The following is a 16,997-nucleotide window of genomic DNA, read 5'->3' on the forward strand; positions in this document are numbered from 1 at the left end:
CAAGGGCATGTACAAATATATACATACACAATTACACACACACACACACACGTCAGCTTGCTCAAAATGACCCGAGTTTGGTGTCCTCATCAACAAAGTTCAACTTGACTTAACAAATTGTAAGAAATTACCTAAATTATAGCAGTACTCCCAAGACCAGTAACTGGACCCGCCAACTCAACTCTGAATATTTGTGAGCTTATACTGTGTACCGCGTAGCTTGCTTTAATCACCAATGTGAACAGGCTGTTACTTGGATATCAATCATTTTTTAACTTCCTATACTTCTTGCACTCAACACTAGGACAATCCACTACACAATTGATCGCCTTCCAAATCCAAAAAGTATTACAAAGAAGAAGCAACATAAACCCATCTTCTCAGTAACTTCTAAAAAGAAAAAATGAACTATTTGTTAATTGATCTGTAAATCAGAAGAGACTACTTTTCATGTTTCCACCAGTTACCAGATTGAAAAATGGATCTTCCTTGTCACCATTATTTCCACTCTTTGTTTCCTTAACATGATTCCCTGTTACATTTTCTGTAGATGGCACAGGTCTTTTTACCGATACAAATGCCACTTTGTTATTCGAACTAGAGGCAAGTCTAAAAAAATTTGAGCTTGGAGACAAACTTGGAACTGTATGCAAATCACCTTCTTGGAGAAGGTCCTTTCTTCCTGCAACACTTGAACCATCATCCACTTCAATGAGATCTTTTCCACCATCTTTTTCAGTGAAGGGACATGCCAATGTGTCGGTATTATCCTGCTTGACACGAGCTGCACGTTCTTCAGAAGTATAGTTACCATCTGCCTTGCCAAGTTCATCACCTGCATCAATCAAATTAATACAAATCATAGTGCTACACCCAATAACTAGCAAGAATTTGGAACTAGGTCATAAAATTCTAGCAAGGTATGATATGGGGAAAGCGTCTCAAGAGCGTGTCCAATGAACACATCTCTAGCGAAAACCACTCAGGGATTCCTGACTCCAATTTCTGAACTGCAATGAAAAATTGAATCGGAAAATATTAAAAAAAAAAAAAAAAAAATTCAGCTAAAAATTCAATCCTATGGTGGCCTCAAGTGATTTGATACAGATCCATAGGCACTAAAAATTATTCCCAGCGTGTAAATTCATAAGTTAACACATCACATAGTAAAACTGACAAACAGGTTTATCTAATTGATTCATATTTAACCCGACATCCAACGTCCAAAAAGTATGAGCAAGCTATCAGAGCCCCCCTCCCCAAACAAATAAATAAATAAATCAAGGCGAAGACAAAGACAATAGACAAGTGAAATTAGACAATCATTGTCCAATATAAAGCTGAAGTGTATAATCTATTTAAAATATACACATCACCAACAGGCCAGTGGCCTAGCGGTACCAAGCTCCTACTTTCCAAAGAGAGGTCAGGGATTCGAATCTCGGTAGAGGCATGTGTGTGTGAGTACCAATTAAGAAAAAATAAAAAAATAAAAAAATAAAATAAAAACATATCTTGAGACTTACCTTAAAGTTGATTCTATTTTTGTTGAAAAAGAAGGAAAATAGACAAAAAGAAAAAAGAGAAGTTTACTGGATGTTCTTACCTCCAAGCAAAGTCTCAATACTTTGATACCGTATGGCTGATGTCCCTTGAGAAACACCATCTCCAAGATCCTTATCTTGGTTTTTACTCTCATTTTTACTGACTCTCTCGAGTAAGACGTACTTATCTATTTGCCACACACACTCTAGGGTGACGACCTCCTCATTTGTTGGGTAATACTCTCTAAAAACCTGAAATTTATAAGAGGCAGAGAGAAAAAAAAATTAAAAGAAAGAAAGAAAGCACCCTATCTGTAAGCCAATAGGTAAAGCTACAGGTACAAATAAAAGTGATGTATGTGTATAGGCAGGCTAACCTCAAAACCTTCTTGAGTTATTTTTACAGACTGCTCCTTTTGAGAGACAGAAGAAACATCGTTGAATACCAAAACAACATCGAGTAATATCTGTTAAAAACAAAAGAGTCAGATTCATTTGGTAGCACAGAGCCTAATTTTCTTTGTAACATAACAAAAAGCAACTAATTCTAACATTAAAAATAAAAATATCTTAGTGCCCACTCTTTCGGCAATGGCATATTCCACCAGAATCTAAGCAAAGGAAATGCCAATGTTTCAAATAGTCCATTAATAGTATTTCCCACTTCTTGACCCTTATAAAAAGGACAATACTGTATTAACTGGACACCTTAAATCCATATATTGAAGAGTACCACCTCTGTCCTTAGGCATGGTTATTTCACATCCCAAAATCCTCAAACTTTTGCCTAAATGTTCTCATGCCTGACACCACAAAATCGTTCATATCATATAACATGGAACTTTCATATTAATTGATACCGGCATCAAAAAATTGACCCATCGATAAGACATCTAGATTATCCACTATGAGCTTACAAGTCACACACTATCACAACTTTATTAACAATAACTATAAGATTGTTCAAAAAAGGTTATTGCTTACTTGTTGAACCAAAACTCGCAGGCGTGCAAGCAAAGCCAAAATTGTTGTAGAAAACCCCATGAAAAACGACCGAGCTAGCAAAGTAGATATCTCACTGTGGGAGTTAAGGCGAAAGAACAAATAATGAATTTTCCAGACTGATGTCTGTGTGTTTAATTAAGAATTTTTTTTATGAGTGAAAAGACATGCAACTTACCAAAAAACACCAACAAAAGATAAATAAATAAAAGAAAAGAAAAAAAGGAGAAGAAACATGTGATTTAAGCTCATATCTTGAGTATTTGCCTTGCTGATGGAATATAGTGCATCTAAACCTAAGTCACATATAGCAGAAGCAAGAAAGTGGCAAACTGTAAAATTTTGTGAAAGAGCACCTCCAGAGCACACATTTACTTTTATGCTATTACACACACACACACACACACACGCATATATATAATATGATGTAAAAAAAAGTTTAAGCAAATATATATATATATTTTTGGGGGTAAGTACATTCAAGCAACTCTTAATATTAGTAATAATTTAAAATACAAAAAGTTATACTATTTTTTTTTATTTTTGAAGAATGCAAACAAAGAAATCTATACACTTATTTTGGATTCTTAAAGAAATATTGTTTAATTTTTATACATGAAATGATTAATTTAAGGAATTTTAAAACAATAAGCAATAAATAAAGTAAAACTATTAATTGTCTATATAATTTGTTTGCAAATGCATCTTCTTTCATATATACACTTAATATATTTAGAATATTATATTTTTTGTTTTAAATTGTTTGCGTATCTCTTATAATTAAGACATTCGTAAAGGAGATTATGGAAACGAAATGATCAATATCATGGCAAGGATTTTTTATTATCTTTACTTAGTTCATTCTTAGTTCTACATCTTTTTCTAACAGTTTTTATTCAGTATTAGGTACATTCTGGTTCAAGACTGTGTATAATTAATATCACATGTGGTTGTCTATCTATCATTCAAGGAATGTGAATCTGTTACAATTTGAAGATTCACAAATTGAATTCGAGGATTGACAAAATTGATTTCGCAAATTAGGGAAGGATTTGCCCTCGGAATGGCAATTCATGCATGAAGTATGAGAGCGACACCCATATAGGAGGATTGTGAGACTTAGCTTTAGACAGAAGCAGCTAGAGGATCAAAAACAAAAACATTCCAAGAAAATCTTTAACAAGAAGACATTGCAGAGGGAAAGAATGAGTATAATACAAAATAATATGGATCATACAACAACACAAAAAATAACAACAGTGACAGGACACATAAGCATAGAAAACCATCCAACAAGTTGCATGCAAGATAAAAATAGGGCTTATAAAAGTTCGGACTGATAAAGATACTACTATTAAAACCCCAATAAATGCAGTATGCATTAACATGTAATGAAAGATATCAAAAACAATTTTCAAACCATTAAAGAACTTCCCAGAAAAGAAAATTATTTACATATATATACCTTCAAAAGATTCTTACAAGCTTATGACTTTCAAATATAATATTCCGAATAAAAAGTAAAAGCACTAGGTAAAAGTATTGCCTGTACAAAGAGAATTAGTGGCATAGCTCTTACTAAGATTTCTTATGTATAAGCTAATATCTAAGTCAGTTAAAAACTTCAATGTGATGCATCTTTTCAAAACTTAGTCCCTTATTTTACAATAATGACACAAAAAAAAAAAAAAAGTAAATCTATTCATACATTTAAACAATTAAAGAAGGATACGTAGCTGCCTTCAATATTGGTTCAACCATCTGCAATGAAACAAAGTGAATATTAGGGCCAGCACATGCAAAAAGGCATCAGTAGTTCAAAAATTGATCAATACAAGACAGCACTAATAACAACATGACATCCTTACTGCACCCACTTTTAGGGATCAATTCTTGTTATACAAGGGGGCTTGCAACTTATATTTGCCATAGCTCAAAGAAAATATTGGTTTGGTTCACATATATGGAAAGCTAACAACTGCAACTCGCCACTTTCAGTTTCAGGTGCCTGGCAAAGTGCAATCTGAAATTGAATGCATCAAGATCCGTCTACGCATTGGTAATACTGCCATTCACACCATTTACCAAGTACAGAAGAAAAGAGAATAAAAGGTGCTTTTCCATCCATTTGGCAGGTAGCATGAAAGGTGTTTCAGTTAAGTACATATATTACGAGGCAAAGCACACTAAACAAATTTTTAGCAATCGCAGCCGAAGCATAAAAATGACGTAAACATATAAATTAGAACAAATATACATACATATATATATATATATATATATATATATATATACAGCCAAAGACCATACAAAGCTCCTTTGTGGAATTAGGAGTCTTGGCTTCCTATCAAAATATTTGCATTTCTCCACATTTTTTTTTTTTGATAAGTAATAATCGATTAGAAAAGCGTTCAAAAAGGGAACTTAATCCTTTATATAGGAGTAATTCCCATTTAATATAACTTGTTCTCCAAGAATGACTCAAAATTTCTACACAAATCCATTTCTTCTAAATCATATATAGTTACACATGAAATTAATATAGACATTCTATAAAAGTTTAAAATATATTTCAAAAACTCCCCATAATTTAGAATGTTTGAGTAACATCCTCATTTTGCCGATGTTGCTTTTCTCTCACTTCCCCATGAAACTTGAGATTTACATCTCAAACAAAAGCATTAGTAATTTGTAATACTTGCCCAATGCCCTTCTCTTTTGATCTCCTTGCTATAGTTGCCATTTCTTTCACGTTTCTGCATCACAAATTTACTATCCAACTTATTCCCGGTGTTTGTTGCCCTCTTTGTTTTTATTATGGGTCTAATACCTGCTTTGAATTATTGTGGAGTTGGTGCCGCATGAGAAAATTTATCTTCCTCGGGCTGACGTTAGCCAAACTCGAATTTTAATTATCAATGAAACAATTGCTAACTTCCAGATTATTGTTATGTTTGCTAGCTACTGAGTCTTTTTTTTTTTTTACTAGGAATAAGAAAATAATTTAATTCAGGAAAAAATAATAATAATAATTTAAAACCATATTGATTTTGGATCATGGAGTTTAAAAAAAAAAAACTCCTAAATAAATTTTCCAAGTAGGTCACCTTTTGCAATGAATAATTCTGGCAGGAAGATTGGAGGCCTGATTTCATATGAAAATTGCTTAATAACAAAATGGGAAGAATAACCATAGCTTTGATATTACTGTTAGGGTCGTAGTTGAAGAATGTAAGTGACATGTTGTGTTTGACATTTAAAACAAAACAAATATATGTAAGATAAATTTGAAGATTACAACTAGGGCCATATAGAGTCCCTTTGAGAAACTAGGAGACTTCACTTCGTCAAAATACACTTGAAAAGATTACATAACCCCTTATATAGTTTAGATAACTGACATTTAATATGACTTGCTCCCCAAGAATGACGCCTCAAATTTCTAGACATATTCAATGTATTCTAAATCAAATGTTCTATCCACACATGAATTGTGTAAATTTGAAATTTTCTAAATTATATTCCCACACACTGCCTCTACTTTCTTTTAAAACATTTTTCCATGAAATGTTAAATTTTCTAGATATTTGTGACATGGTGCAAAAAGAAGAGTTAACACCAACAAGCAATTGGCTGAAACTTTTGATAAAGCAATCACCATGGAAAAATTTGGATGGGTCAGGCAATTCAAAATTGTTCAAAATTTAACCAAGATTTTCAAAATTAAAAGGTAGTGTTGAGATTAATTTTTAAAAATCTTGATAAGTGTAGATTCTCAACAGTGCTTGTTCTTCAAATATCTTCATATCCGATCTTTCGATGTCTTTTAGTCTCCCTAGGTAGTTGAGTATTTATTTAAGTCTAAAAGGAGTTAACAGTGTGTATAAAATGAGGCTCTATATATTCCCTTTCCAAATAATACAATAAATATGTTGAGTAAAAATCAACCTGCTTCCTAACAAAATGCAACAATAATAAATTTTCAAGCGGATACAAGGCAAAATAAGGAAAGAGGTCAAATAAGAGGAACAGTATTTATATGAAATAAGAGAAGACCACACCTGTGATAGTATACGTGCAGCTCCCAAAAGTCGCTCCATAAAATTATGCTTCCTGCCATTGCATTTTCTCCTCTTTATACTGTTACAACATAAAACAACAAACTATTTATATATCATACACAAACAATCCATGAACATTTTCCTATAGAAAAGCACATAATTTCATATTTCAAATGAATTGAAAAAACGTTAATTTTAGTAAATGGAATAAACATTACATATATTCACCAAAATTTTTTTTATAAGTAACAATACATGTATTCACCATAAAATCCATTCAAAACCAAGTCCTTTAAGGGCCATTGTTACAAAGAGAGTCTTGTCCCACATCGGATCTGGATGGGAAGTGAAATGGGTTGGGTGTTAGCTCCACCTAATAGCTTAAGCTTTTGGGTTGGACCACGAAGCACCCAGCCTGTTACAGTTGGTATAAGAGCCAGACTCAAACCTTGATCCGGTGCCACGCCAAGCGCCCGACCGGAGGCGTACAGTGATCACCCCAGGTAGGCAGCCGGACCGCAACGAAGTCGTTGCGAGTTCGGGTGGGGGAGAATGTTACAATGAGAGTCTTGTCTCACATTGGATCCCAATGGGAAGTGAAATGGGTATAAATGGGTTGGGCGTTAGCTCCACCAAATAGCTTAAGCTTTTGGGTCAAACCGCGAAGCACCCAGCCCGTTACAGCTATCCACCACTACTTTTAAACATGTCTTTCTTACATATTTGATTTTGACTACGAATCTACACACCATGTCTCCACACCTATATAGGAAGTTTAATGCTGCAACCTAGGAAATTAAAATGTACAGAGATGGCAATATATGCATTCTCGGTCTTATACTCCGAGATGAGAATAAATTATAATTAAATGCAGGCTCTCTTTCACAAGTAACAAATCAATTCACCCATGCATCCCTAGGAAGCACAAATATGGATACGGGAAACAGATACCGCAACACAACAAATCTATTAAAAAAAAAAAAGGTTACAAGTACAGCTAGGATACAACAATTACAATTTAATATTATGAATCTGTAAAAGACAACAATATATTGTTTTAAAGAACATATAACAATAAGAAAATTTTCATTAGTAGAAGACACCCCTCCTCCTCCTCCTCCTTCTCTCTCCCCACCCCCATTTACCTGTCTGCAATTGTTTTTTAGCCCAGAAAGGTCAATTTGGGCTTTGAAGTCCATTTTCTTTTATTACATTTTAATCTATGAACTCTTTTAATACTACAATCTGACCTAGTAATTACAAAAATATTTACAAAACAGTGCAGATGTATCTGCGAAGTATCCAAAAGTATCTGAGCTGCATCCGATTTGGAAAAAATATTTAAACTGTTCGGATACTTCACAACCGAATTGGATACGTATCCGACACGTATCTGTATTGACTACCCATAAGATACGGACATGGCACTCTTAGAGAAGTATCCATGCTTTTTAGATGCATCAAAATACTTCTTATCATATATATGTTTTTTTGATAAGTCAAAATACTCCTATCATATAACTAATAAGAGACAATTCTTTAGTAGAAACCATAAGTAAAATGCATTGAAGATGCATTTTTCCAATGGCAGATCCAGAAATTTGTCTCAGGGAGGCGCCAAAGCAAGATTTTACATAACTTGTTATAAATAATATAATAATTTATATTACAATGAATTTTATTATTTTTAGATAAAAAAAATGTTAAATTTGGATAAACTTTACATTCTTTCTTACTTACTAGTAAGGAAGTGAAATCTACATCAGTAATTACTTTTGGACCCACCACCTTTGTTCCGAGTAAAAAATGGGGTTTGGTCAACCAATAAATATGATATTTTTCCTTTCTTTATTATACTAATGAAGAAAACTAAATAATGTTACACCGCATTATAAGAACTATCTTTATATAAATATATATAAAGAACTATCTTAAAAGACCAAATGTTGATGGTTATGTCATTGAAAGCATAAAATGATAAATGAAGTTACTAAACTAGATGTCACTACCAATGTTACGGCTGCAAATGAGCCAAGCCGAGCCGAGCCGAGCTTTAGGTTGTTCGGGCTCGGCTCGCCTAGGCCAGAGAGGTGCTCAGGCTCGGCTCGGCAAATTTCTCATGAGCTCGGTCTCGGCTCGGGCTCATCTCGTGTATATAAATACTTATATAAATATCAACTGAATCAGCACACCAACCACAAAATCGCCACCAATCATCCTTGAATCAACTTCCAAGTTCACCCAAATTATCTATTTTCATCTTCTTCACAAGCTTCAGATCCATCCATCTTTGATTCATCAAAGGAATATAAAGGTAGAGAGAAATAGAAAGAGAAGGAGAACCTTGAACTCACCGGTGGAGTCCAAGGACGGTGCAGTCGCAATGGAAGGATCACCGTTGTTGAGATCCATAGTTACAGAAGTGCGTTGCCGCTTCTATGTTTTTAGGTTTGCAGAAGTGTGGTTGCCGCTTCTGTGTGTTTAGGTTTTCTATACAATATCCAAAATCCAATGGCTGAGAATATGTGATGAAACTATGCTTTGGGCTAGTGGGCTTCTTAATTAAATGGAATTATTATTTAGATGGGCTTTAAATTTGGCTATTTGTATATATAGGTTAGGCTTTTGAAAATTGTACTTTGAATATAATATATTTTTATGTAAACAAGCCTGCTCACGAGCCAAGCTTAAGAATGCTCAAGCTCGGCTCGTTTACTAAACGAGCCGAGAAAATGAGCTCGGCTCGTTTACTAAATGAACGAGCCCGAGCCGAGCTGTTCATGAACACCAATGCGAGGGCCCGAGCCGAGCTGTTCATGAACACCAATGCGAGGGGGGGAGGGGGGGGGGGGGGGGGGGGGGGGGGCGGCCATGGCCCCCCAAGTATCAACTAGGTGAAAAAAAAAGTATAAAATGATAAATGAAGTTACTAAACTACCCAGATGTTGATGGTTGTCATTGAAAGTATAAAATGATAATGAAGTTACTAAACTAGATGTCACTAAAAGTCCCAGAAGTTGATGGCTTATGGGTTTGATTATTATCACTACCGATGTACAGGGCAATTTTTTTTTTTTTTTCAAAACTCTATTTATAGTACCTATTTATGGTTATTAATGGTGATTTTTTTTGGTACTGTTCATCAGTACAGTGTTGTTGCTACAGTGTGGAAACATGTAGAAACACCAAATTGGTGTTTCGACTTTGGGCCACTGTTTATGAAGTGTTTCGGTACTGTACAAAACAAATTATTATTTACCAAACATGTTGCGGCACAAAACAATGCTACAGGACCTGGCCCAAATCAAAAAACACATACCAAATAGGCCCCGGGAATAAGACAGCTTAAGTGTTGGGGCTTCTCTGAAAATAAACCAACTCAGTTTTTTATTTTTTTCATTCTTTTCTTTCTAGAGTTTGTTTTGTGTGGGAGGGAAGGGGCACAGGCTATGCCAGTCGTCTACATCTACTAGTGATTTTCTTCATATTTCCCAGACTTGGAGGCCAAACATGTCAAAATGGAAGTCTACATGATAAATTAAATCAAGCAATGGCGCAACAAGCCAAATGTCAATGTGAACAAGTGCAAAATGCATCATATATTTAGTCTCCCAAATAAGATGTTAACAACATTAAATCAAAAATAAACCACAAGAGGAATTAGGAAATCAGTCTGTGGATAAAATTAGATTGCATCAAATCTAGTTTGCTTCAAATACATACCAAGTCAACCAATGAATAAGTTTGCATCTTTTTGCATAAGCAAAATAGGTGCACTTCAAAATATCGTAGAAGTCTGAATAAGATTTCGGTAATAGGAACTAACCAAATATATCGATAAACAAATAAATGAAAATGAATTTGAAGAAGTTATTTACCTCTCCAAAAGGTTCACCTTTTGCTTAGGTTTTTTCCCAGAGAGAACTTGAAAAGAGGAGCTCAAAATCTCCTCCAAGCTAGCCGATTGAAGAAGTTTCAAATTCCTTCTCACCTAATGTCACACATAAGTCTAACAATTAAATATACCAAGGGAAAAGACCTAAAAAGGTGGGGAAAAAAAAAAAAAAAAAAAAAAGGATAAAGCTCAAAAAAATAAATGGACCTTCAAAAGGTACTGAAAGTACAAGCATCGCCGATGCTGATTCTTGTTTTTATATACAATTCTATCAAGGATCCCACATTCTGTCTTAAGCTGACCAAGGAATGACTTTAACCTCTCCTCAACAATTTCGATTTGTGAAGTCATGTATTATTAGTCTGTTAAGCATGGAAGTGACCCAAAACAAATGAAAAGAAAGTAACATGAACCATTAAATAGTTAGTCAAATTGGATAATGAATCCTTTGAATACAATATAGAAAGAAATACCTCATTGATCAATAAAAATAAAGTTAGATAATATTTGTATTCATTCAGAAGCAAAAGAAACAAAATAAGAGAGTTTTACGTATAATAAAATAATAAATATGAATTATTGTACATGCTTACTAAGCTCATGTCCAACCATAAGTTCCATCGTACGGTAGAAACCTAACTGGATATCTATAGGATTGCAAGATTGTTGAGATCCTGATTTGACTACCAATTCCACTATATAGCCATTTTAAAAACCTATGTGTATGCATGTGTGTGTGTGTGTGTGAGAGAGAGAGAGGCCCGGGGGGGGGGGGTTGGGTTTGGTGTTGGTATCGGGCTAAAAAATGGTTCTTATGGGTCAAATATGGTCATCGGGCATAATAATCATATCATACGTCACGCGCTTTGCAGGTGATTGCTTGGGGTTTTTCTCTTACCAGTAGTATAAGAGTAAAGGGTAATTGTAAAAAAATTGAGTAAATTTAGAGGGTTATTTGACCAAAAGAAAAGTTTAAGGTGACATAGTTATCGCAGGCTCTAGGTGCAGTGAGCACAAAAGGTCTTCTGGAGCCTAGACATAAGGCGAGAAGACAAATGCGAGCAGGGGTGAAGTAATGGCTTGGCAACCTGAGGTATGGATAGGCTTGTTCAGTCGAGTTTATGATTGTTCCCTCAAAGAGAGGATCTGGGTGACTTAAGGTCCATGCTGTTTATATAACATGCAAATAAATGATACAACACTGAAAATCTGGATCAATGGAACAATACAATCATTCAAAGTTTCAAATATACAATATATGATTACAAGGCATACAACTATAAGAGCCTGTGAGTCAAGAATATACATAATCAAGTAAATAATCCAGAATCTTACATATCATAATTTATCTTCTAAACATTAAATATTTAGCATGAAAAATTACCCATAAAGATTAACTATAAAGAACAGGGTTAAACCCTTGAACTCACAAAGAACACACTCACAAGAGAGAAACTGAAATTATATTGATAATGATGATCTCTGTAGACTTACATCTCTTGCCTTTTATGTAGGCAAGTCAAAAATAAAATAAAGCACACGTGAAATAATATTAAAGGGGAAATCTGAGATTTGATGTAGTAGATTTGATGGAGTAGAATCCTCCTTACATCTTGCAATGGAGAATAATATCTTCTATTGCTGGCAACTACACCAAATCTCCTTTTGACTTTTCCTTATTTATTTATTTATTTCCTTCTATTCTCCTTACCCTTTCAACCTCCCTGATTTGCGATGATTCTTTTGACTTTTCTTTCTTTATTTATTTCCTTCTATTTTCCTTACCTTTTCAGCCTCCCTGATTTGCGATGATCCTGTATGCTCAGATAATCGTGAGCGCGTTGTTCTACATCAGATAGTGATAAAGAAAGCACCAACCTTTTTTTTTTCGGGAAGTTTGACAAAATCTTCATAAATTGTAGAGTTCGCAGATAAATTTTTTTTTCTTTTCTTTCACAAGCTTATTTGTTAGTTCAATTTCCACAAGTTTACAAAGTTTCAACTAAATTAATAATAATAGCAACCAAGTTCCATACTTCAAATTAAGTTGTCATGGGTAATAAACTACAAATTACAGACAACAATGAGAGACAAGTAAAAAATAGATAGAGCGGAATGGTTGAAGAAACTTACCAAGACAGAGAAACGGTTGTCGACGGAGAGGAAAAAATAATGAAATAGAGAGAGATTAATTTTGTTATGGGACGAACAAAAAGAAAAGGAACAAACAGAGAAAATTTTCTGTTGTGAAAGAAAAGGAAAAAAAAGGAGGAGAAATTAGAGTTGTTCTCGATACTAGGGTAGGAGGGGAGAGATTTTGTAGCATAGAACTCACCTGAAGGGTTCCAGGGTGTGATCAGGGGTGCCAAAATGGTTCCAAACTAGTTAATCCGCCCATATCCGCCCCATTTTTTAATGAATTTGAGTGAACCATATTCAACTTCGGGTTAAAATGGGTTGGATAATCAAAACTCTTTCTCCCATCTATCCCTCTTTCTCTCTTTTCAAAGGTCCGATCTTCCCTTCTTTCTCTCCATGTTATGCCCCTCTCTCTCTCTGAAGAAGCTCAACACATGGGCACACAACCAGCTACATATGTCCTTGTACATTATTGTGGAATCTAGGGTTTCTGTAAGCAGAATTATTTTAAGGGTTATATTTTGCTATGTATTTTACTGTAATTGGAAAATAATTAGATCTTTGTGAATGATTTCTTTGTCATAAATATTTTAAATGTTAAACGGGTCAGGTTGATTAAACGCGTGAGTCGTGCTAACCTGGATTCATGAAATTTTAATGTTGAAATTTCATAAAATAGTATAAAATATTAAGAAATCTTAAGTAAATATTGTAAAATATATATGGATTCAGAATATTTTTTCAACCTATTGCTTTTGGTTAACCCACCTGAATAGCAATTAAAATTATTTTTTTAGTAAATAAAGATGGAATTAAACTAAAAAAATAGTAAGAATTGTTTTTTACTTTTTTCTAAAATAAAAAAAGGGGTTGCTGGGTCATCCCATCTTGACCAAGGCCATATTAACAGTTTGAATATATTCGACCCAAACCCAGACCAACCCGCCCGTTTTCCAGAAAGAAAATGGGGAAAAACAAAAAAGATGGATCTCCGTTACCAGTGATTAAACTCTGCAAGCTCGACCTTTTGGTCCAGACCAGTCTCCGACCATTAGAAACCCTACTGACAAGGCTCTGCCGACTTACATGACTTCATGTACTATATATAAAGAGGAAATCTTGTGTGTTTGCAAACGATGTGGGCTGATAACACCGACTGTTTAAAATCTAAATTTTTTTTTTCAATTTTACCAATTTCAATTATAAGGTTTCAATTTTATTCAACCGAACATAGTCTATGCAACATCTGAACTAAATAAAATCATGCCTCAAGACATCCAAATGACGATTATTATCATAACTTGTACTTTGGCGGGTTTACACAAATGCAATGTTAATTTAGAACATTTTTACTATGGATTTTGCTCCATGCATGAGAGGTTTTTGTTCTAGTAGGCAACATGAGAGGTTTTCATTCTTTGATATGTTGTAGACTGTACTACCATCAGGACCGGCCCTGAGATTCCAAATATTTTGCGAGGCCCAAACTTTCAAATGTGAGGCCCTTAAGTTTCACACACGCAAAAAAAAATTATAAGAGTGCGAAATTTTAACACGCTGTTTTCAAATTCTATATCTAATATAATTGTGCACCTGTGCATTGTGCATTGTGCATAAGACAACGAACTAATAAATATAAATTTATCACCACCAACAAATAATCGTGCGCATGTACAGTGTGAATAAGACAACTAACTAATAAGTATAAATCTATCACAACAAATAAATAATTGTGCGTCCATGCAGTGTGCTTAAGACTACTAATTAATAACTATAAATTTTTATCAACACCAATAAATAATTGTGCGCTTGTGCAGTTTGCATAAGACAACTAACTAATAACTATAAATCTATCATCACCAATAAATAATTATGCGCATGTGCAGTGTGCATACGACAGCTAACTAATAACAATAAATTTATCGATTAAAGAGTGCGAAATTGTCACAGGCACAAAATAAAAAATGAAGAGAACAATTTACTAGAAAACAGAAAACTGCAGCTTCTTTTACATTCATTGTTTATATAGCTACTAAAATTTGATGATTACAGATGACAAAAATATGTGGAGATGAGGTGACTATATAGGAGGCTGAACTTGTAGTACTGAAGAAGTAGTGGGACTTTTAGGTTATATGTGGCATCCACTATCATATAGTTTTTGTGTTTCACTCTTTATATTAACTACACTACACTTTGTGTGTGTTTTTTTTTGGAAAAAGTTAATTATTAACTCAACGGCTCAACCCAATAGAAGGGATCCTTAATTTTCGTAGGATTGAATGTGAAAATGCAAAAAATTATGAGTAAAAGGCGTATGGTTGCTGCTGTTGTGAGATTGGAGTGGAATTAGGGAGAGGAAAAAAAAAAGTACCTGCCATAGATTATGGACTCGATCGCCATGAAAGACACATGTAGAAAGGCACACATTTATTAAAATACTAAGAGAACCATAATATATTCATTCAGCTTTTGATAGCCATCACACACAGTGACACACACACACAAAAAAAAACCCTAGTTTGGAAGCTACTTTTCACTATTGGAACAAAGGTAAAGGCCCGAATCAAACGAACCAAAGTTAGAACAAATCAAATGATGAGATGAACGAAAGAAAGAAACATATATAAAAGATTTATTCATGCAAAAGGAGAGAGAAGAGAGAAAGAGGATGAACATACCTTGTCACCTGAGGCGATAGCGGAGGCTGCGCCCTGCGGAGTGTCGAAGCAAATTGTGTCGTCTGAAACTTGCCCTAACTTTTTTTTTTTTTTTTTTCAATCCCCTATGGGCCTCAAAATTTTAGGCCCAAGGCGACCGCCATGGTCGCCTTGGGCCAGGGCCGGCCCTGACTACCATAGGTTTGGATATCTGAGTAACTTTTTCCTTATTTGAAATCATACCGTTAATATTTTCTGAAAATTAGTTTTTCTTCAAATTCAGAGAGCATTATTTTCTGTTATCTTGAAATTTTTTTTTTTAATCAGAATTATTGAAAATATTTCTAGGAGCTAAAATGAAACAAGCTCTTTGATCCTGGAGTTCTATAGCTCAGTTCACTATTTGCTAAAGCTTCCTGAAATCTCCCTTGATGTTGCCTATATTGGATCTTTTGCCAAAAAGCACATGATTAAAACCTCATAAAAATATACACCGTATAAATAAATCTATAACTTTTAAAGGATAAAAAAAATTAAGAAAATTAATTTCTCTTGGTTCAAAAATATAAGGTTTGCGATAATACCGGTGAATTTATACTAATGGGTTGTAAAAAACATTTTTCGGAGAAAGGATAAAAGACAATTAAAGTACAAATGTTTTTCATACGCAATGCATCTCCTTGAAATAATAAGTGAAGAATAGTTCAAAGAATTATTTACTTGTCAACAAATTTGAATGACCTTAAATAAATAATAAAAAAATAATAAAAAAATGCCCTGCAAAATGCACATTTCTCTAATACTATTAGTAACAATCGACTCTAAATGGTGTAAATATTGTTCACTCTACAATTTACACTCAACTCTAAGTACTCATAATTTTACTCAAAATGCATCTACCTGCCAAAAACTTCTTCGCCTCAAACAATGCTCAAAATGCATCTATGTAATAAACACCAAAAACTTCTCCGCCTCAACTGATGTGAGATTGTAATGATTCACATCATCTAGGAGAGGAAATGAGGAGGAGGATAGTTGTAGGTGATTCTAATTATAAATGCTCAAAAAAAAAAAAAAAAAAAAAAAAAAAAAAAAAAAATTATAATACCTTTTTTTCAGAAAAATTATTCTTTCAATTTTAAAGAATGACTTAAATAAAAGAACACTTTTTGGAAAGTATCCATGTCCCCATTTGGATCAATCAATAGAAGTTAACCATATATTTATTAGGTGATTCACAGAGAGTGGTCCAAGGGTGGTCACCTGCCCCAAAAGTCAAAAGAATCACAAAACCAATTTAACAAAACCAAACTCATTAAGTTTGTTTGCAAGCTAAGGTCATGGGGCTAGCTTGGTGACATTTGAGAAGAATGGTTACCAAACTCGTTAAGGATTAAAGAAATGTAGTTTTATCTTGTCAGCTTATATATGTATTCGTCTTTTTGTTTATAGCCTTGATTTGATTGAAGTTCCAAAAATTTTAGTCCCACACATTATGATCCACACACGTATTAGTTGCCACATCCAAAGATAAGGAAGCTGGACAACAGATGTGTCATTTGATTGATGGCTCCTCCCAGAAAAAGGCTGCCTTCCAACAAGCCTGCGCTATGCATATAGATACACGCGCATATATAATCAATATATATATATATATATATGCATATAGAGAGGATAAAATGGTACTTTGGTTGGG

General features: G+C 34.0%; 1 protein-coding gene across 2 annotated transcripts; it reads right to left on the reverse strand.

Moving 5' to 3' along the window:
• Positions 1–367: 367 nt before the first annotated feature.
• LOC132308442 (uncharacterized) lies at positions 368–15,536 on the reverse strand. 2 transcript variants are annotated; one of them, XM_059806527.1, is made up of 9 exons: positions 15,323–15,411; positions 10,710–10,864; positions 10,486–10,598; positions 6,608–6,686; positions 4,279–4,307; positions 2,529–2,622; positions 1,922–2,011; positions 1,607–1,796; positions 368–835 (listed from the first exon to the last, which is right to left on the reverse strand). In XM_059806527.1, the coding sequence occupies exons 2-9, from the start codon at positions 10,851–10,853 to the stop codon at positions 432–434; spliced, it is 1,143 nt and encodes a 380-aa protein (XP_059662510.1). In that variant the 5' UTR covers positions 10,854–10,864; positions 15,323–15,411; the 3' UTR covers positions 368–431. The 2 variants fall into 2 exon arrangements, with proteins under 2 accessions (XP_059662510.1, XP_059662511.1); XM_059806528.1 differs by lacking the exon at positions 368–835 and adding an exon at positions 842–1,010 and having other exon boundaries at positions 15,323–15,536.
• Positions 15,537–16,997: the final 1,461 nt, after the last annotated feature.

This window comes from Cornus florida, unplaced genomic scaffold (assembly GCF_030987335.1).
Source record: "Cornus florida cultivar Cherokee Brave unplaced genomic scaffold, ASM3098733v1 CherokeeBrave_3.0.0_Hap2_Chr05, whole genome shotgun sequence".
In the NCBI taxonomy this organism is placed as follows: Eukaryota; Viridiplantae; Streptophyta; class Magnoliopsida; order Cornales; family Cornaceae; genus Cornus; species Cornus florida.

Excerpts from the sequence above, each read along its gene's own strand:
- LOC132308442 (XM_059806527.1), bottom strand. The coding sequence starts at position 10,853 with ATGACTTCACAAATCGAAATTGTTGAGGAGAGGTTAAAGTCATTCCTT. Across the intron at positions 2,623-4,278 it reads CCAATATTGAAGGCAGCTAC|TGAGATATCTACTTTGCTAG; the intron begins GTATCCTTCTTT and ends TAACTCCCACAG. Across the intron at positions 1,797-1,921 it reads TAACTCAAGAAGGTTTTGAG|GTTTTTAGAGAGTATTACCC; the intron begins GTTAGCCTGCCT and ends TATAAATTTCAG.